The sequence below is a fragment of the Gymnoscopelus braueri genome, assembly GCF_963280865.1.
Source record: "Gymnoscopelus braueri genome assembly, chromosome: 3".
Lineage (NCBI taxonomy): Eukaryota > Metazoa > Chordata > Actinopteri > Myctophiformes > Myctophidae > Gymnoscopelus > Gymnoscopelus braueri.
Window position 1 is genome coordinate 23,852,066 of NC_137612.1, and position 22,306 is coordinate 23,874,371.

The window sequence follows — 22,306 nt, forward strand, 5'->3', positions numbered from 1 at the left end:
ATTACCAACTTAAGCCGCTCTACAAGGCGATCTACAAGCTCACAATGCGTCGCGATGTGACGCATTGTGAGCTTGTAGATCTGCTATTTTCAAAAGATTTGTATTCATTTGAAAACTTGAAATGGGACATACTGCATAATGAGTACTTTTACTTTTGGTACTTTTAAGTACATTTTTATACCAATACTTTTGTACTTTTACTTAAGTACATTTCTAATTCTGGACTTTTACTTGTAACAGAGTATTTCTACATTGCAGTATTGATACTTTTACATAAGTAAAACATTTGAGTACTTTTTCCACCACTGGCGGCGTGACTTACTACTGTACGTCTCGGCCTGCAGTTCCACCAAGGGCCATGTAAAATTGTAGCATGTTACTTTTTGGGGAAGGGTAACTGTACTATTATTACTGAAATGTTGTGTATTTACTAATTAGTTATACTAGTCCTTACTGGGAAAAGTACATGGAGGTCTAGATGATGAAAAATGTTAACGGACCCATTTGAATCCACTTTACACTGTCAGAGTTGAATTAACACTGTGGATTTTACTGGTTAATATAGAATAACTTGACTACATATCCCCATGGACCTAAAACCAAACCCCATGTAGTGCCAACAGGAAGTTATATTGAAAATCGCCATGTTAAATGTATTGGCTGTCTCAGTCTCTCCACAGTACTTGTACCTGAGGCATTGTAAATGCTTGATCTGATGAAGTATCAATTTACAGTAGCTTGATCTATATCCAGTATACTGTATGTATGCATTATTTCTTACAGTCAGACAGTCACAATAGCTTGTTTGGTCATAGTGTACTGTAATAATACTGTAAGTAGAACAGTATGGTTTTTCATCACAACCACTATTACAAACACTAGACTAACCATTCCCTCTTTGGCAAATAACATTGATGTTGCATTCAAACAGAACGCAACAGAATCTCCCTCATATCCACAGTCCTTGTCGTTTAATTAGTTACATGCTATCGGCTTTTCCCCGACATCAACGATTTGCCTGAAAATCCTCCTCAACCTAGTTTCCTTTGAACTATCTATGAAATCTTAACTGACTGAAAGTATGATAAGAGCTTTTTTTTTCTCCCCTTTTTCCAAAAAAAAGAAAGAAAATGATTTTCTCTCTACGGCATCCTCAAAGCCCGGCTCAGCGTCATTATATTTTCCAACAAGCGTTCCGCAATAAAGAATGGGCTCACGGTGGTTCTGTAGTGAAGTGACAGCCCCGGTGACGCTGTTAGGATATAAGTCGACAGGTACATAACGGTGGCCCGAACTAATTGGACTATGGGGGGACATTATACAGGAATACCAAAGCCAGCATAGCGTCAGCAGGCAGACACGTTGGTAATGAGGGAAATACTGATGCTTAGGCACTCCCACGCACACAATCACGGTGTCAACCGCTTCTGGTTACGCAAAGTGCAATATCAAGGTGGTACCGTGGAACAGCAGATGCTCCTCTTAAGTTCCTTTTCTCTCCCTCAGATTGCTTCTTTTTTTGTATTAGTAAAGGGGTCTCGGGTGTCATCAAAAACCCAATTTAACCCATTAAGACCGGGAACGTATCTGTGTCATTTTTTATTTTAACCACGTCAACCATTATCTTATACTGGCTATTCAAAAATAGCAGATCTACAAGCTCATAGCACGGCACCGAGTGCCGTGCTATGAGCTTGTAGATCTGCTATTTTTTTTAAATGTTTGCACATCTTTGAATATATTTTTTAAAGTGAACATTTGTAACTCAAATCTTTGCTTCTGGGGGATTCTACAAATGTCTTCTAAATAGTCTGTCTTCCAACAGTTTAAAAAAAAAAACGTATGTTGCTATAATCAGTGGTTTTCAAACTTTTTCATGTCAAGGACCCCCAAAATAATATGTATTTGGCGGCGGACCCCCATCTCAAAATATTTTGTTCCAGGACCCCCCAGAAGCAAAGATTTGAGTTACAAATGTTGGTTTAAAAAAATATATATATTCAAAGATTCGCACAAATTTCCAAGATTTTTCAAAAAAAGCACTATGAGCCGCACTATGAGCTTGTAATATCTGCTATTTTTGAATAGCCAAAGTATAAAATATGGATAAAGTGGTTACACAGGTGCGTTCCCGGTCTTAATGGGTTAGGAGAAACTGCAGCTGTGCTGGCAAAAGAAAAAGAAACGTGTGTGACTTATAAAGGCCATCGCTCCATCTCAAGGGCGAGGCACAAAGCAGATCCACTGCTCCTCGGCACAGACTCTACACGTGTCTAACAAGGCTGAAGGAAAGTGGGTGGTGGTTTCACTGGCTGATTGCTGTGGAACGGTCACATGTGCCGAGCTTAAAACTTTAAAGGAGGTCTGGTGGATTCTATGTTTTGACGACATGGTGGTCTTCAGATCAAATTAAACGTGGCGTACGTTTTAAAAGGGGGCACTCGCATCAGGATATGAAGTTTTTTTTGGGGGGGGGCTTTTCTGCCATTATTTTTGGATAGTACAGTGAAGATAGGACAGGAAACATGGAGAGAGAGACAGGGAGTGACACGCAGCAATGGCCGGCGGGCTCGGGAGTTGTTACCCGCGACTTGCAATGTTTGATTGAATACTTTATTTAGAAGGTTTGCAGAGAAAAAGCATATGGAAGGACAGTTTACAATACACGGTCAGCTAAAATGGATCGCTCATGAAAGCCGCAATGGCTTGTTTCAAATGAGATCCTCACATACTCAATTCATGGAGACATTAAAAAACAGACAGATAAACACTATGCAGAACCATCATATAAACAGTTTAAAGGTACGAAAAACGGGGGTTCAGGTTATGACTTTTACAGGGGCCAGTTTGGAATTGCAGCCTCCTGGAGGTATTTTTTGGGGGCAGTTTTGAAAGTGAGTACTATGTCGCATATGCAGGAGGAACGAGTTCAACCCCTTGTTTGTGCCAAATCTGGGTTGGACGTGATCAGTGGAGCTGCAGGCATGCATTAGAGCCAGTGGTGGAAGAAGTACTCGGATATTTTACTTAAGTAAAAGTAGCAATGCCACAATATAAAAAATACTCTGTTACAAGTAAAAGAAAGGCCTGTGTTCAAAATGTTACTTGAGTAAAGGTACAAAGGTGTTGGCATCAACATATACTTAAAGTACCAAAAGTAAAAGTACCAAATAATGTTTGAAAATAGCAGATCTACAAGCTCACAACTGTAGATCGGCTATTTTCAAATAGCCTATGTATAAAATAAGGCTAAAGTGGTTGATCTATATTTTATAATATAGTAATTTATATCTGCAAAACAACTAGTAACTAAAGTTTTCAAATAATTGTAGTGGAGTAAAAGCACAATATTTGCCTCTGAGATGTAATGGAGTAGAAGTGAAAGTATTGCAAATTGGAAATACTCTAGTAAAGTAAAAAAGTAACTCAAAAGTGTGCTTAAGTAACAGTACTTAAGTACATGTACTTGGTTACTTTCCACCACTTATTAGAGCCTATGTGGTATGCGCCTCAACCACTAGGCCGTTGGCGCCCCCAGCATATGAAGGTTTTATCACAGCATGAGGTGAATCAGAATCAATTTGTGTTGATTGCATTTATCTGCTACATCTTGCTGGTCTGCTAAAGGAATGTGTGGATCTGACCTACAGCGGTATAATGAATCCTGTCTTATCTAAACACATTTTGTGAGCAGTTTTTCCCTCATTTATTGATGTACTCACACACATTGATCACCCTGTTAAACAGGCCTCAACACTTCCCTGTAACGAATGGCTTCGTGGTGAGGAATTTGGAGTCCAAACATTGAAAATAGTCATGCAGTCTTTTTTTTTCACGATTTTGTAACCCCATTTTTTTCACCCAGTGCCAATTGCCTATGTAATCCTGGCCGCTACTCTCCCTCTGCCAGCCTGGGGAGAGCCCAGAACTGAGCTTATCACAACTCAGTACATGAGGAGCTAACAAGGGCGCTTCTTATCACCCGACAGGGGGGAGTTTCCCCGGTTGGACGTAGCGCGTGGAAGGAACACGTTATTCCAACCAGTTCCTTTCCCCTCCGTCAGGTGCTCCGGCTGACCAGGGGGAGGCAGTATAGAGACCAGGATTACTGCATGTTTTTTGTGAGGGTACCTACACTAGGGGACACAGGCGAGAACATGCAAAACTCCACACAGAAAGGCCCTTTCGCCAACCCCAGTCATGCAGTCTTGTGTAACATGTTCCCTTGAACTCAATCTAGTGTTTTTGCTGTGTTCTGGCTATAGGCACCACACGGATGCCCAGAGAGGGCGAGGTGCCGGGAGTGGACTACAACTTCATCAGTGTTGGAGACTTCAGGATCCTGGAGGAGAGCGGTCTGCTGCTGGAGAGTGGTACCTACGATGGTGAGCAGACCACCCCATGATATTAATATAATAACTGCTGTGTGTAGTGTGCAGTGTGTGCAGAGGTCATCAATATATCCGTACACGGACAAATGTGTTCGTGGCAAAGACTTGTCCTTGTCCATGGCAATTTTTTTATTACATTTTTTACACACCATATATAATTAATTACTGAATGTCAGTCTCCAGGTATGGCACATTAGGAGTCCAACTATAGTAGTGGTTCTCAAATGTTTTATTTGCAAGGACCCCCATATAACTCCATATAAGAGTGTGTACAAATGGAACCAAATGGACCCTAAGGGTCCATTTGGTTCCATTTGTACACTCTATGAGTTACAGACCTGTTATGGTCATTCAGGGTTAGCTCTTTATGTGTTTCTAGTAATATTATTGTCCACTCATTTTGTATGTCTGTGGCGAAAATGGAATTTTGACAAAAATGTCCACCACAAGCCAGCATGGTGATGACCCCTGCCCTGAGTGGTTGGATGTTTGAGTGTGCACCTATATTGTATGTGGGTTTGCATGTGTCACTCCTAATGTGGAAAAATGGGAAATATATAGATTTGCTGATAAAATATTAACAAAATGCTGGAATTTCAGCCACAGCAACCACCTGTCTTTGCTGAGATAGGTGCTGCTGATGGGCCTCACCCTTTTGGTACACGGCATTTACTGTGGTCGTTAGACGTTTTTTCAGCTCTGTGTTTCCGTTCCTTTGTGCCCGGCAGATTTTCCACCATGGAAGAGTTTGGTGCCAGTCAATGTGTCAGGGAACATTTCAGTTTGCTGGACTAATGGGGAACATCCTGGTTGTATTTTTTTGCAACATTGCAATATTTTCTCGCAACCCTGCTACTAGGATACTGGTAAGGGCCACACTAGGGAGTAAATGAAGGTCACCAAGCGTTTTCCAGGCAAGAATTAGCTGAGCATCAGCCGATGTGCATGGTGAGGCAAGGCTTGTCTGTCATATCGTCTCTTTCCAGTAGAAACCTTGTATGTCCAAAACCGGTGCTTTTGAGGAAATGGGAAGAAAACCTGTGTTCCAATGAAAATGTCAGATCTACAAGCTCACAGCGGATCGCATCGTGACACGTTGTGAGCTTGTAGATCTGCTATCTTCACTACATTTGCGACACACACGCCGAAGTAGGGCATCAATTTACGAAAAAACTAAAAAGATGAAATATGTATTCGGTTTCTGCCTGACAGCAACGATATCCTATCCTCTATTAGTGGAAATATTTTTTTTGCCATAACATTTCATATCTACCTTGGGTAACTTTCCTTTACCAGATGTCAGTGTCAGATCAGATTTTTATTTGTCTTCTATAGAGAGTTTTACCGGTTTAAAAAATGGCATTTATCACAATTATGTTTGGTATGTTTGTTAGCCTGATTTACATTCCTTCTGATTTCAGTTCTTTCTATAGGGAGGGTGCAGACGCTTACAGTTCAGTGCGCATTCCCTAGGGCTGAAATAAAAATGGCACATCACCGTCTCGGTCATTTATCATCACTCCCCTCATCCAGGGCCAATAAAGGCTGGGTATGATATACAGTATATATGTGGCCATCACAGGGCCACACGTTTTACAGGACAGCTCAAAACATGCAGTAGGCATGTTACAGTAAACAAACGAATCCACTTAATCAAGTCGGCATTTCTGCTTCACTTCTGATAGTGGCAGCGAGTGAGATATAATAGAGACAGGAAAGGGGGAGAGAGGGGGGGGGGGGGGGGATGACAACAGCAAAAAAAAAGCCCCCACTGGGAGGACATAGAGCCGCCATCCTATACTCCTCCCGCCCAGCAGTCCCTGCTGACAGGTGCCACCCCAGCCCGTCAAACTTCCCGCCCGGCTTCCCTCCCCTGAACATGGGTCAATTGTGTTTGTATAGATCAGTGGTTTTCAACCCTTTTCATATCACGCTCCATTATGTATTCGGCATTTGAGCCGCGGAACCACCGTTTGATGACATTTAGAATCTCAGACCCAAGGATTAGAATATTTTGTTATCGTTTTGCCCACAATTCCATACTGTATTGATGTGGTACCATAGGAGAAATGACAGGCAAACGTTGATCAAAATAACAATTCTTTAATTAAGTAATGCAGATGTTTAACAATAATTTAAACTCTTGAGAGCGTAAAATGAAACCAAATGGACTCGTAAGGCTCTCAAGAGTTAAAGGTCTACAATATAAGGGTCCATTTGGTTACCAACTCTCCATCATTTAGCTGGGGACCACCTGGAACCCCCTCAAGGACCACTGGTGGTCCCGGGACCACTGGTTGAGAACCACTGGTACAGATGCTTGACAAAGACGATGCACTGCGACGGATTCCAACCCCCAGACATACTGCTCTCGACACCTTCTAAAGTGTCTGCACATTCTAAAGTGTTTTTTGCTTAAAGGCACTGAAGAAACGCAGACCATTTAAAAAGTCTAAATTGATCCACAAATGAGAGCTCACATTTGAAGTATTATAATATATCAATTAAAGCGTACAATATTTTTTAGATGTATTTTGAGCTGAGAAATTGTGAAAATCCATTTTAAAACTTTGAAGCTCCCCCTTTCTCAGAAGTACCATTCAGTAACATAGTTCTATAAGCAGTAGTTCCAAAACGTGTTGGTCTGACTCCAGCCATTACTGCGTTCAGTCACACTATTACAATCCCCACATATAATGCTTTTTAGCTCAAATGAAAAAGTGACACAGATGCGTTCCAGGTCTTAAAGGGTTAAGGTTACATTCACAAAATCATGGCATATGTCTTCATGATACATTAAAGGGATATTTCACTTTAAAAAAAACTTTTGGTCATTTTATCATCTACTCAGGCCTTTGTGAGCCCCCCAGACAGTTTTTAAGTTGCTTGATTCATTATTTAGATATTTGATATTCATTTTATCAGACACGCCCCCTTCCTATACAAACCCATTGTAACTTCAAACTCCATTTTAACCATGTTAGATTCATCAAAAACACCCGTCCTTGGTTCTGGTGACTCACCCTGCCCTCCTAATGCGTGAGAGGGCCGTGTTTTTCCAATTACTTTTTTCATTTATTTTATTTTATTTTTTTATTGTATTATTATTTTTTTCATTTTCCCCAAAAAATATTAAAAATTAATGAAAAAAGTAATTGAAAAAACACGGCCCTCTCACGCATTAGGAGGGCAGGATGAGTCACCAGAACCAAGGACGGGTGTTTTTGATGAATCTAACATGGTTAAAATGAAGTTTGAAGTTACAATGGGTTTGTATAGGAAGGGGGCGTGTCTGATAAAATGAATATCAAATATCTAAATAATGAATCAAGCAACTTAAAAACTGTCTGGGGGGTTCACAAAGGCCTGAGTAGACGATAAAATGACCAAAAGTTTTTTTGAAAGTGAAATATCCCTTTAAGCATATCACTCAGTAGTACAGTACTCTATGGGTATAAGTAACGGCGTCTCCGCCATATGTGGCGGCTGCCAATTATAGCAGAGACACAGCACAGTACTGTACTTTGCCAGCCTTTTTGACTCCTTTTTGGGCATCCCCAGTTGTTTAAACCCTCTAACAAGTCTGTGGATAATATGTCCTATAGGCTACCAAATATAAAAACCTGCACCTATAGCCCAGCTCTGAGATTGCATGTAGAAGTGGTTGGTATTTAATGACCTTGGTCATAACGTCTTCCTCTCTAGGCTGAAAGGTGCAGGCTATCTCTAATACAGACACTTATCTGGACTCTATATCAGTGGTTCTTAAACCTTTTCATGCCAAGGACCCCCAAAATTATATGAATTTGGCCACGGACCCCCATGTCAAAATATTTTTGTTGCAGGGACCCCCAGAAGCAAAGATTTGAGTTCCAAACGTTTGCTGAAAAAATATCACATTCAAAGATTTGCAAAAAAAATCTCGGTTTTTCAAAAATAGCAGATCTACAAGCTCATAGCGCGGCACTCGGTGCCACGCTATGAGCTTGTATATCTGCTATTTTTGAATAGCCAAAGTATAAAAGGTTAAAGTGGTTAAAATTAATGTGATGCTATATTAACACATTTTGCTGGGGACCCTCTGGAACCCCCCCAAGGACCCCTGGGGGTCCCCGGACCCCACTTTGAGAACCAACGCGCTATATCAACCACAACAACATCTGGTGTATTAGCAGTCAAATTTTGTTTTGTGACCAAATTTTTATTGTTCATTTTTCTTTTTTTTTTACATCAAGAGCAACCCATTTCCCTCAGCAACTTGATTTACAGTTATAATGACAATAGGACAGACATATTTATTGCCTGCATGTGTGCAGAACACATGCACGCATACATCCACAATCACCCACCTACACATCCCGTCACTTATTTCCCTTTTTTTTAATACACAGGGCTACCCTCCCTTCACTTCATAATATTATGGAGTCACACAAAAGTAGCAAAAATAGCCAAAGTAGGGCATTCGTTTACATAAAAAGTTTCAATATGGAGATACTGTATCAGGTTTCTGCCCGAACAATATACTCCCATACGGCACATGCTTACTCATACCTGCACATAGGCAACATGCTTGGGTGTCAGTGCTCGTGCACACAACCACAGACACATGCACGCACGTCCATGCCCTTGTACATAATCATGATTTAGCGTGAGCGCTCTCTATTATGGTATGTATATTTCACGTAGCCAGACAACTATTCCACAATCTCCGAATGCTATATAGAGTCTGGAAATAGACCCCCTGAAGGCCGAGAAAGAAAGCTGTCATCTGTTCCTCATTTCCGTTCCCGGAAATATATTTTTTAAATATCTTTAGCATTTATTTTTAGAAATTCCATTTCTGATAAGCTGCAAGTTACACTGTATCAATAACACTGCCTCACTCCCCAAAAGGCATATTGTGACTTAGTGACCAAACGTGAGCATGTGAGGTGAAGGGTGGAGGGGGGGGCAATCAAGGCATATGTTGACTTTTCTGTACTTCTGCGTATAACGCGGAGCTTGTGAAGTTGTGAAGTCCGCTTTGAGCTGACTCAGCGCCGTCCTAGTTATGTCACGATAGGCGCAAAATCGTAAATCATATATTCCCCCGAAAGTCATATTCTGACCCCCTTCACATCACATGTTGATGTTTGGTCAAAATTGTCAAAATATGACTTTTGTTTGTGAGACAGTGTTGGCTGTATATGCTCACATTTGCGTGACTGCAAGGACGAAACGGAAGCAGGGAAGAAGGTGGGACGTCCTCTTTACTCCCCGGCTCATTTTCAGCGCTTCCTTTGCACAGACTGTATGACGGAAGCATTTAAAAAAAGCATTTAACTCAAACTCATTTTAAAAATTGAGTTTGAATCAACAGTCTGGCTCGAGAGAGAGAGAGACTACTATTATGGAGCCGATGTAAGCCTGATGGAGCAGGGCGATGACTGCCTTACAGTGGGCTTCAGTGAGATGTGACAAGCGGCATGGTGCGTATTGATCAGCCAAACCATGATTAAAGACGCGTTGGAAGTGACACCCAGATTAGTGGGTGCACTTAAGAAGCTCTTGAGCTGAGCAGCACTCCACACAGCGGGAGAAGGTTACTCTAAAAACTCACCACACACTGTGCATATATATATCGTCACTGTCGTCGGGCAGAAACCTTGTATCTATATATTTCTACACAGATGCGTACTTTGTACGCATCTGTGTCATTCTTTGATTTGAGCAAAAAAGCATTATTTTACACTTTGGCTATTCAAAAATAGCAGATATACAAGCTTGTAGATCTGCAAAAAAAATTTAAATCGTGAAAATGTGTGCACATTTTGAATATATGTATTCTTTTAAAGCGAACATTTTTAACTCAAATCTTTGCTTCATGGGAGTCCCTGGAACTAAATATGTTGAGATGGGGGTCGGCGGCCAAATATATATGATTTTGGGGGTCCTTGACATGAAAAAGTTTGAGCACCACTGATATAAAAACATACGTTTTTTCAGAAAACCGTTGGGATTTAGAAGACATTTAGAATCGGCTTCGGGTCTCAATGGGTTTAATTATGTTACAGTGAAAGTGGTTATGTATGTGTGTGTGTGTGTGTGTGTGTGTGTGTGTGTGTGTGTGTGTGTGTGTGTGTGTGTGTGTGTGTGTGTGTGTGTGTGTGTGTGTGTGTGTGTGTGTGTGTGTGTGTGTGTGTGTGTGTGTGTGTGTGTGTGTGTGTGTGTGTGTGTGTGTTTTATAGATATTGAATCAATGAAAAGTATTAAGAAGATCTTGTGACTAAGCAATACTATATTGGATGCATTGGAACACAAGTTTTATTTCCTCTTTTTGACGGTTTTGGACATACTAGGTTTCCACCCGACAACGACGATTTAGGTGTGTGTGTATGCAGGGACGCGGGAAGTGGGGTGCTGAGGGTGCTGCAGCACCCCTGGTGGTGGGGAAGAGAAAGAAAAAAAATTGAAAAAAAATTGAATTTTTTTTTTGATATTTTTTTTGTAGTAAATTAAACAAATATATATCATTTTAAAAGTCTATATACACACTTATATATTAAAACAATGATGTATTTAACTTTGGGGAATAAAATATTTGTTGAAAAAGGTGAAAAAACGTGAAAAATGTGAAAAAAAATCGCGGGACACATGTGAAAGCCCAGCCCCCCTTGGCAGAAATGACTTCCAGCGTCCCTGTGTGTATGTGTGCGTCACTGACTGAAGGGAGTACACAAACCTTTAAAAGTCAGGAAATGAAGATAATCTGGGGTTATGTACTTGTTTTGGTAAAAAAAAAGGCAGAAAGAAACATCCGCCATTAGCAACGATTGACGCCTACAGTACTCATGCAGAAAAGGACTGCAGAGGTAAAAGTGAAGTACAGTACCTTCCGGGTTGCAATTATGATGATGAGTCATGCTGTACATTGGTTGCGATTTTACATTAGAGAAGATTTGTGTACAAATTTTCAAAACTATTCCACATTTTTAAAACATTTTCAAAATAGCAGATATATACAAGCTCACAACACGTCACATCGCAATGCTTTGTGATCTTAAAGATCGGCTATTTTCGAATAGCCAAAGTATAGAATAGGGTTAAGTGGTTAAACCGATTTTGATGCTAACTTAACAAATGTCACTTTGAGAACGAGTGCAGTACAGTAAGTCTGAACCTCAGTGCGTTTCTCAGTCTTTGCAAAAGTCTTCGTACATACTGTGTGTGTGTGTGTGTGTGCGTGTGCGTGTGCGTGTGCGTGCGCGCGCGCGTGCATGAGTGTGAGTGTGTGCATGCATGGTTCATCTGGTTCTCTGCGTGTTTCTGTTTACATTCTGTTTGTGTTTCTGTTTGCATGTCTCACCCTCTCAGCCCGTGTCTGTAGGGTCTATTTGTCTTCCATTTATGTCTTTGCGTGGGTGTGTTGAGATTGCTTTTCCGCACGTACGGGCACATGCATGTGTTGTGCATGCTCTTGCACTAGTGTGTGTGCATGCACGGTATATAGGCTACTTAGCATATCCGCACATTATAGTTGCTGTCAGGAATAAACCTTGTATCTCCATATTTCAACTTTCATTTGTTGTAAATGAACGCCCTACTTCATCATCCTACAGTGTCACACAAAAGTTAGACCAAAAAAAATATAGCCAATTCACACACTGTTTTGGAAAATGTTTTAAAGTGAAAGTGGTTTACGTCTGTCAGTGGGTTTTATAAATATTTAACCAATCTTGTGACAAAATAACTACATGAGATCCATTGGAAGAAAAAAATGTTTTTTTTCTTCTAAATCGTAACCCTTTTGGAGGAAAGAGGTTTTCCACCTGACAGACGACAATTATATACAGTACAGTACCACAATCCACATCATGTTGCTGCATGGATGCCGCAGCACTGTGACCCCTCCATCAGCCCCACTGAATCCCGCCAGCTGGCCGCACGGTCGTAACAGAAGTCATGCTTTATTCACGGCTTTAAAACCAGCCCCTCTGTATCCAAACATAGACGACAAACACATACAGTACACCAAGGAAAGAGGCGGCCTTTGGCTGGAACCACCGCTAGAGCTATTTAACCCATTACGACCGGGAACGCATCCGTGTCATTTTAAGATTTCTTTGGCTATTCAAAAATAGCAAATCTACAAGCTCATAGCCGCGCTATGAGCGTGTAGATCTGCTATAACTTAAAAATATATATATATATATGTGTGCTAATCTTTTTTTAACTAAAATCTTGGCTTCTGGCGGTCCCTGGAACAAAATATTTTGAGATGGGGGGGTCGGACAAATACATATCATTTTGGGCGTCCTTGACATGAAAAAAGTTTGAGAACCACTGATATTATAGCAACATAAGTATTTAAAAAAAAAAAACAGTTTTAGGGCGCGCTCCCACCAAAACATGGTTGGCTAGCGTTAAACGCAGGTTGTGCGCGGCCACAGTTTTTTGCAACCAGCAAAAGTGTGTGACCCACCTGTCACTCACTTTCAGGACCCTCCCCGTAGCCCGCACCGCCTTCTGCCTTGAGCACCATGGTGCTTCCTGAGTCTTGGGACGGTCCGCCTTCCACTCACCCGATTGGACAGAGGGAGAAAATCAGCTCCTGCCTCCAGCAGTTTTCTGCTTCAAATGGACAAGTTGCGTGGAGCAGATAAACGCAAGGTCTGCGCGACAGGCGGAAAGATGCGCTCTTGTGTGAATCCACGCATTTGCATTGACAAAGCATTGGCAGATTCTTTCCCAGAGGTAAAATAAAAGTGCGGTGGGAGCGCGCCCTTAGAAGACATTTGTAGAATCCCCAGAAGCAAAGATTTGAGTTGAAAACGCTTAAAAAAAAACTATATTCATATAACATATATATATATATATATTTTTTTTTCAAAATAAATTGCAGATCTGCAAGCTCGTAGCGCGGCACTCGGTGCCTCGCTATGAGCTTGTATATCTGCTATTTTTTTGAATAGCCCAAAGTATAAAATAATCGTTATAGCTAAAAAAATCTAGGCCTATATGGGTTCCCGGATTGAATGTGTTAAAGTAGATTCCCCCCTCCGTGGGGTTTCCGTTCCTGATGTAAAGAAACTTATATATTTGAAAAAAAAACCAAATGGAACAAAGTAGATATCTTTCTGCGGAAGGGATGTCAGGTCCTTTTTTTCTTTCTTTCTTTCTTAGGATGAGACAGTTGCAGTGGCTCCCGGTGTAAGCTTCTTGTAAAGTAACCAGAACAAACATTGTTAACTCTCAGTGGAGATTTGTATTTTCATGAAAAGGGAAGGCGAGTATTGGGCAACTCGTCTCCTCTCACACCCCCTCCTTTCAGTTGGAAGATTGCAGAAGAGAGAGGGGGGAGGGGGGGGGGGGGTTGCTGAGGCGTACACCGTCCTATCACCTTATAATGCATGCAACATTAACCCATTAAGACCTGAACCCGATTCTACAAATGTCTTCTAAATCCCAACAGTTTTCTGAAAAACGTATGTTTCCATATCAGTGGTTCTCGTACTTTTTCATGTCAAGGACCCCCAAAATGATATGTATTTGGCCGCGGACCCCCATCTCAATTTTCGTTTCCAGGGACCCCCAGAAGCAAAGATTTGAGTTAAAAGTATTTGTTTTAAGATAATATATATTCAAAGATTTTCACACATTTTTACGATTTTTCAAAAATAGCAGATCTACAAGCTCGTAGCGCGGCACTCGGTGCCGCGCTATGAGCTTGTAGATCTGCTATTTTTGAATAGCCAAAGTGTAAAATAATACTTTTTTTTTAGCTCAAATCAAAAAAATGACACAGATGCGTTCCCGGTCGTGATGGGTTAAGCACTTGCCCTCTCTGATTCGGGCCATGTGAGCATATTTGTGTCACAGGGGGGGATTTTGCACCGGGGGGGATTTCTCTCACACCTCTCGCCCAATGATTATGGCAATAACACGATAATCTCCTCGCTCCCCGTATAAGCTCATTCTTTCACGCGGCAAATCCACGCCGCTGTGAAATGGGAAATGATTTCCCTAAAATGTTTTGAGGAGCAACCTCTGGGTCGTATGAATGGGGACCTTCTGGGCGCCGCTCGCTCTCCCCCGCTTCCATTCAGCCCTGCGTCTCTCACACACACCGCCTATATGAGTGAGAATTAAAAGATAAAGTCAAATCCTCATCTGGAGAATGGCGGTCTTAAGGCTCAGCTGCATGGTATTGTTGCACGTGCGTTACTGCATATGCGTTATCGTGTGTGTATTATTGCTCATGCATAAATCTGTGCATTGGTGTGTACGTGTTTTTTTTTTCATGTACTAGTAAGTGTACGTTTGCGTGTATATGTATAAAATGTACTGTACGTGAACATGCATTTGTGTGCATGCATTGGCCCAATACGGTGTGGGTAATTGTGTATTTGTGTGTTGATATAGTGTGAATGCAATGTACAGTATACCTCCGTGAGTGTGTGCATGTGTGTGGGCACCGTATGTGTGTGTAACGTTGGCTCTTGAGCCCTGTAAGGTGTTAAATTATCACTCTGGAGGATTTGACTGTACAGTATAAGGTTCTTTACTTCACTCATAGCAATATGGCACTGATGGAATTAGAGATAAAAGCACATGCACGCACTCACGCACGCACGCACACTCACACACTCATACGCAAACGGACAAAAACATAAGCTCTCGCCCCATCTTTGGCTAGCTCCCAAAACAAACTGATGTGACTACTTCTCTACCTTAAGCCCGCTGATATCTCTGGGCTGTAAACACGACCCTTAGCTTGAATGGAACTGTAGAAGCATGGCTTTTTTGGCTTGCGTATTGGTGAGGACCGTTTCTTTTTTTTTTTAAGTATTTATGCTCCCGTTTTAGGATTATTACGGTCATTTCCGGGTTGTGCGGCCCAATTATTAGTTACGTTAATGTTTGGGCTGGGATGCTTCCCAGCAGTGGCCTCAGTGCGGCTGCAGAGTTCATGTGCAGCAACCAGCAACCCTATGCTTTACATAGGGTTGCTGGGCTGAAACAGTGAAACGCGTCAGACTAGCAGTGGAACTTTATTTTTCATGAATGCAAGTAATAATGGACATTTCGCTGGTGCATGGCTCATGTAGAGATACAATAGTACACATTATTGGCATCAAATGTAGACAACATCTAACAACATGTAGTACAATTCATGCATTAATCCATTAAGACCGGGAACGCATCTTTGTAACCACTTTAACCATTATATTATACTTTGGCTATTCAAAAATAGCAAATCTACAAGCTCATAGAGATCTGCTATTTTTGAAAAATCTGATTTTTTTTTTGCAAATCTTTGAATATATATATATATTTTAAAGCGAACATTTTTAACTCAAATCTTTGCTTCTGGGGGGTCCCTAGAACAACATATTATGAGATGGGGGTCCGCGGCCAAATACATATCATTTTGGGGGTCCGTGACATGGAAAAGTTTGAGAACCACTGATATTATAGCAACATAAGTTTAAAAAAAAAACTGTTAGGATTGAGAAGACATTTGTAGAATCCCCAGAAGCAACAGGAATAAAAGTTAAAAAATTGACCTGTGACTGTCAGGAATAAATTATTAGTGGTGTGTGCCAGCTCCGCTCATGTTCCTCCTAGGTTGCTTTTGAGCCTTGGGCATGGAGGATTTTCTGAAACACCACTTCTGTGCATAGGGGACTTTGAATCGCTTTCCCGATGGCAGATTCTCAAAAACAGTTATGACGGGGGTGGGATGTGTCATCTAGGATTTGTTTACTTCTGTTCGTGTGCAGCCTCTGATTTTAGTTCCCTGGTTGTTCACTCTGGGGAGTTTTACTGCTCATATATACAAGTGACCAAACCAGGACACAATGTGGAAGGTTAGTACACTTTCAATGAATGCTTGGCAGACACGATTCAGGATCTCTGTTTTGACATCGAAGCCTCTTGACATCGAACATTTTTGCAGCAGAAAAAGTTGCTGTTGGGCCTTCTTGTATGCAGCCTCCGCATGCCCTGAGAAACAGAGGGACTGATTCAGTGGGAAGCAGGGTTATTGTAGTTAACTAAAAGTAACGAAAGAAACAAAAACTTTTTCTGAGTCATGACTAATCCATATTACAATAATGAAAGAAAACTAAAACTAACAGTAAAACTAGCTCTTTTAAGAAAATACAAAAATCGTATATTAGAATTGGCTTAAGGGAGGACCGGCCTAGCCTGGAAAACCAGACGAATCTGCCAGTGCGAGATTACTCACTCACTCATCCCATGGCCTAGGGCAGGGGTTCCCAAAGTTGGGGTCGCGACCCCACTTGGGGTCGCGGGAGACTGACGGTGGGGTCGCGAAATGATTTTGGGTCAAAAAAAAAAACAAAAAAACTTTTTATTTATTTATTATAAATTCAACAGAATGGATGAAATACAACCTAAAATGATTACAAATAGTACATTTTACCATTTTAATACATTTCAAATGCGCACCGAACGTGCAAGTTTATGTGCATAAATTACCCCCAGGTTTAGGTGGGGTCGCGAGTCAATGGCCGCCTTATTTTGGGGTCGCGGGCTGAAAAGTTTGGGAACCCATGGCCTAGGGGGCCGTAGGGGTGTCATGGTGGATGCTTGGGCAGGGATCTCCAGCGCTCTCGGTCTTCTGCTGTGTGAAGCAGGGTTTGGAAGCTGCAGCCAGTCTATTTATGTTGTCCATGCAGGACTTTCTCTGCCTGCCTCTTCTTCGCTCCCCTATAGGATGGTCTTTGACAGGGACGTACGTATGTCTTGTGACATGACCATACCAGGCCATGTTTTACTGTTGAGAGTAGAGGCTCCTGTTCTCCGTCATGGCATCAGGCGTCATCTCCATATTATGGGCACAAAAGGGGGCATGCCCATGTATGGGCATATACTGATGACATCAGCGATCTCCATATATGGCTTTAAAAAGGACAAGGGACTGACAGATACAGAGATCCGGTTGTCCAGAGCCACAGATCTGACTGCTATGCCCATATATGGTCATGTGCATATCTGGGACCGACCGACTTCAAACTCGGACTCAAGGGAGTGCGGTGCCCTCCGTCGAGTGGTTCGCATAACCAGTTGTCCAGAACCGCCGATCCAACCAATATGCCCATATATGGGCATACCAATATATGGGCATACTGATGACATCAGGGATCACCTTATATGGGCACAAAAGGGACAAGAACTGACAGATACAGAGATGTGGTCATAGAAGGGACACAGGTCGACAGACGGAAACAGACTTCTCCATTGTAGGGACAAAATGTCTCTCCCGCTCTCTCTAGGAAACAGAAAATGCATTTTCAGGTCAGAATACCAATTTTATCCTATCAGGAGACAGAACTCACACAGAATACAGGATAAAGTGAAATTGGAAGCGATGATACAAAGAAATGAGCAAACAAAATTGGAACTGGAACATAAAAATGGGTACTCTTTCCTGATTGGCTGAAATTGGCAACCCACCTGAAAATCCAATCCAATCTTTATTTATATTTATTTATTTTTATAACAGTTGACCAAAGTGCTGCACATACCAACAATAACACATAATGCAATACAAAAAACACAATACAATTAAACATTAATACAAATATCAATCAGGGTTTAAAAGCCAAAGAATAAAAAAATCGTTTTTAAAAAATGTATATTTTGTTCACTAAAGAGATGGAAAGACCCCTGTTACTGAACATTGCAATGATTACTATCACAATATAGAGCTTTGACCTTTTAGCAAAAAAAACAAGTTTTGTTTCTAACCAAATAATATCACTTACCCTACCTTTAATCCACGTCTTGGTTATTCATCTACAGAGGCTTTGACAGTGGGTGGGCATGATGGTCTTGCCTCCCAGACAAATTTCCTTGGTGTTAGTCATGCTAAATTTGAGACCGCTCTTATCAAACCACTCAATCCCTTTGGTTGGGAGAACCCTGGGGATACAATGGAGTGGTCCGGTATCTCTTCCAACAACCACGTCTCTGAAAGGCACATGATGTTCCTTGCTCCTCGCTCTCAGCTCGCACAGCTTGTTGCCCAGGGATTGTACATTGGCTAGCACAGTGGTTCTCAAACTTTTTCATATCAACCACCCACAAGTTAATTTAATGTATTATAGCCGCGGACCATTATCTGAAAATATTTTGTACCAGGGATTGTGTTGTTAAAATGTTTTTTTTAAATAGCAGATCTATGAGCTCACAACGTTTCACATTGCGACACGTTGTGAGCTTGTAGATCTACTACCCCCTGGAACCCCTTCAAGGACCCCTGGGGGTCCCCAAACCCCGCCATGAGAACCACTCATCTGCGGCGACGCTTTCGGCTCCTCCCTGGTAGGGCTGTGTAGTGTGTTGATTCACTGTGTGTGGTTTATGTGAACAGAGGGTCCCAATGGAAAAAAACACTTTGTATATCCAGTAATGTGTCTCTGTCACACCTCAGGTACAGTACAGTACTGTATGGTTACTTTAGAGGTGAAAATAACAAGTGAAAAACATACAAGGCTGGTGAGGAGCGCGAAACGAGCCGACCGTACTCTGCGCCATCTTGTTGAGTACCAAGCGCACAGTGACTGCAGATAAACATTAGTCAACCCTGGCCAACTCTGGCACATTTATATTACTTCATTAATTATACTTCATTAATTAGGAAATTGGTTTGTTCCTTCAAATAAATAAACATGTGATGAACACTGCTACATGCTTAACTTCAGCCATTAGCCCTAAAATAGCCTCTTGATATAATTTAGACAAAAGTACAATGCACGCACACACAGATACAACACCATGCAGGTTTCAGTCGCCTGGTACAGTATTTCGCCTGGTACAGAGAGAGAGAGAGAGAGAGAAAATTGCGAGAGAGAATCAGATAATCTGAACAAAAGAAAGAGAGGGAAAGAGTGAACTACAGGGAGAGGTGAGAGAAAAGCGGATAATAAAACGTGTGTGTGTGTGTGTGTGTGTCCGCACGCACACGCGTGTGTTATTTAGAGGATTTCTGAGCTCCCTAGCTATCTATAAACTTTGCCGGCAATGCCGGGGTAACTTATTGGCAGTGAGCAGATGTATGGCCTGGCCTCCCAGGAGACTAATGGCTGGAGTTTGCTCTACCCCAGACTGAATTAGAACCTGTAATAGTAATGGTGGCCCCCTCACTGCCCCACCTTCCTGCTCCTATAGAGCAGGAGTGGACAACATACTCAACTCCGGTACTCGAGTCAAAGTATACTGTAGATACTCGGTCAAATATTACTCAGTCAAATATTACTCAATTACAAGTTGCTCAGTCAAATTTGTACTTGAGTTACTTAGTACTTAGTACTTGCTTTTTTGAATATTCAAGTATTCAAAACTGCAAATTGCATTGTATATTTTCTTTTTAATATCAATCCATTGCTGTATTAAAATTGAGATTTTCCAAAGAGGAAAAAAATATTTTCACAAAATATCTACAGTATAATCATGAAAATATCTACAAGCTCACAACGTAGTGGTTAATTCAAAATGTACTTGTTCCCTTCTAGAAATGTAGTGGAGTCAAACGTACAATAATTCTCTTTGAAATGTAGTGGAGAGAAAAAAAATATCTAATACTAAAGTAATGTACAGATACCAAACAGATTTATTTAAAGCTGCACTATGTAACTTTCCTCTTCTACCCCGGATTTGAACCCGGTTTCCTGCGCAAGTGCTGACATTTTTACCATTGAGCTGAGAGAACCTGCCTGCTTGCTCTGGGGATAAATTAAGTCTTGACCATCAGGTAAAAACTCACGTCAGATCCTGTACAGTGTCTAGGTGAGACATGACCTTTGACACGATCTAAATGTCTCAATAGAAGAGCAGGGAGACAAAATACAACCACCCCAATTGTATAAGTTATATTGTTGCGAACGCAGCGGAAGGAGGTGCGCCTCCGCGCAAGTGGAGCTTACTATGACACCGTGCTCGGCTTGTGTGTCTCTCTGCGTCTCTGTGTGCAGTATTGTGTGCACTCACTGCACTGCCTGTGTGCAGCCAAGTAAATGTCCAATATAGACGTACCATACATCAAATGAAAGGTCTTTGAAAACTGAACACACCTGTCAAGGTTGCGTTTAAGCCCGCCCCTTAAGCCCGCCCCTGCCACGCCCGGAGAAGGCTCCTAAAAACTCGTCATTGAAACCCCATGTTAAATGAAAAGTGCCAGAATCGCTCCGAAACTTTTTCTAAGTGGGGGTCTACGAACAAATTCTTCTGCCTCAGATTTTGGCACCGCCCCCCGGAAGTGGGTGAAACAGGCACTTCAAACACTTTGTTGAATTGTTCAAAAACATTCAAAGTTTTTTTTTTGTGAATTTGTATTTTTCTAAGATGCTCCTTATAACACAGATTTTTTTTGTATTTTTATTTTTATTTTTATTGTTTACTTTTTTTTAAATACATTTTTTTTGGCGTTCGCTTCCCGCGTTTGCGCGTCTTACTTGTATTAACACTCTCACCGCCGGGCCCGTAGCCTACGGGCCGATAAATCCAACTGTACAGCGCCGATCCCGTAGCCGACGGGCTGTGGTGCTTTTTCCTTTTTTTTCGAAAAAAAAAACATTTTAAAATTTTCTAGTACGGCACATTTCATCGTAACACCACCGGAAATGGAATTATTCAGGATCACGTTTTGCAGATCCCGTAGGCCTCCATTCTAAAGCGCACACTGAAACGCCATTTTCTTCGATTGTAGTTTTTCTCCTCGCTGATCACTGTTTAACATAAACCGTTCTAACTACAACATGGCGGCTCCGTTTGACACGTGGTTTGGACTGGTACACGCAGGGAGATCTCCGCGATGTTTACAAACAGTGCACAGCTCAATCCTAAGGATTTTAACGAGGTCTATGGCGACGTGAAAAAAACAAAAAACAACAATAAAACGTTGGCACTGGTGAGTACATTATGAGATTAACCTCTGGCGGTCAATGTGTTAACATAACATACTCTACCATACAGATTGTACAAAATTACATTTTATGAATTTAAAAAAGTGATATAGTGCCGCTTTAAGTACTGCACTCAAGTATGCAGATAAAAAACGAAGGATCCGGGCACTCACACTAAGCACTATAACAATAACTATAACAATAAAAATGTCGTTTTAAAAATCATTCTATGTCAAGTGGATGGCAGAGTTCACACCAACTATAAAAAAAAATACAACGGTGAACGATATAGTTATAGTTATCGTTATAGTGCTCAGTGTGAATGGCAGTTTAAAAAGAGGAAACAGCTTTTATTGATATAAGGCCGAGGCCAACATGTTTGGCTCTACATGCTGGTTAGGGCTAAAAGGCATTTTAGCTTTTTTTTATCTGATGCTTTATCCCATCTGAGTATTTCCAATTTTCGGTACTTTTACTTTTACTCCACTACGCCTCAGAGGCAAATATTGTACTTTTACTCCACTACAATTTTATGAAAACTTTTACTAGTTACTTTGTAGATTTGGATTATTATTACAAAACCTACATTAACCACTTCAGCCCTATGTAAACTTTGGCTATTTGAAAATAGCCGATCTACAGGCTCACAACGCGTCGACGCGTTGTGAGCTTGTAGATCGGCTATTTTCAAAAGCCTTTTACACATTTCAAACGGGACATTCTGCATAACTAGTACTTTTACTTTCGGTAATTTTGATGCTAATACTTTCGTACTTTTCCTCGAGTAAATTGTTTTACTTTTACTTGTAACAGAGTGTGTCTACATTGCAGTATTGACACTTTTACTTTAAGTAAACAATTTGAGTACTTTTCCCACCACTGTTGGCTACTGTCCCACCACTGCTATAGAGACATATTGAATGCATTAATGCAACAGTGGTGTACCTAACCGTGACAAAGTACTGTATATCGATCTCCCAGTATAGGCCAACCCACAGTTAAACT

The 22,306-nt window shown here is 41.3% G+C and overlaps 1 protein-coding gene across 2 annotated transcripts in view; it reads left to right on the plus strand.

The window, feature by feature from the left end:
* The window catches only part of magi3b (membrane associated guanylate kinase, WW and PDZ domain containing 3b), a 282,632-nt gene that overhangs the window by 180,293 nt on the left and 80,033 nt on the right, over positions 1 to 22,306 (plus strand). For both annotated transcript variants that reach the window (XM_080422003.1, XM_080422002.1), the window contains exon 3: positions 4,266 to 4,385. In XM_080422003.1, coding sequence (XP_080278129.1) covers positions 4,266 to 4,385 — 120 coding nt within the window. The remainder of the gene's footprint in view (positions 1 to 4,265; positions 4,386 to 22,306) is intronic.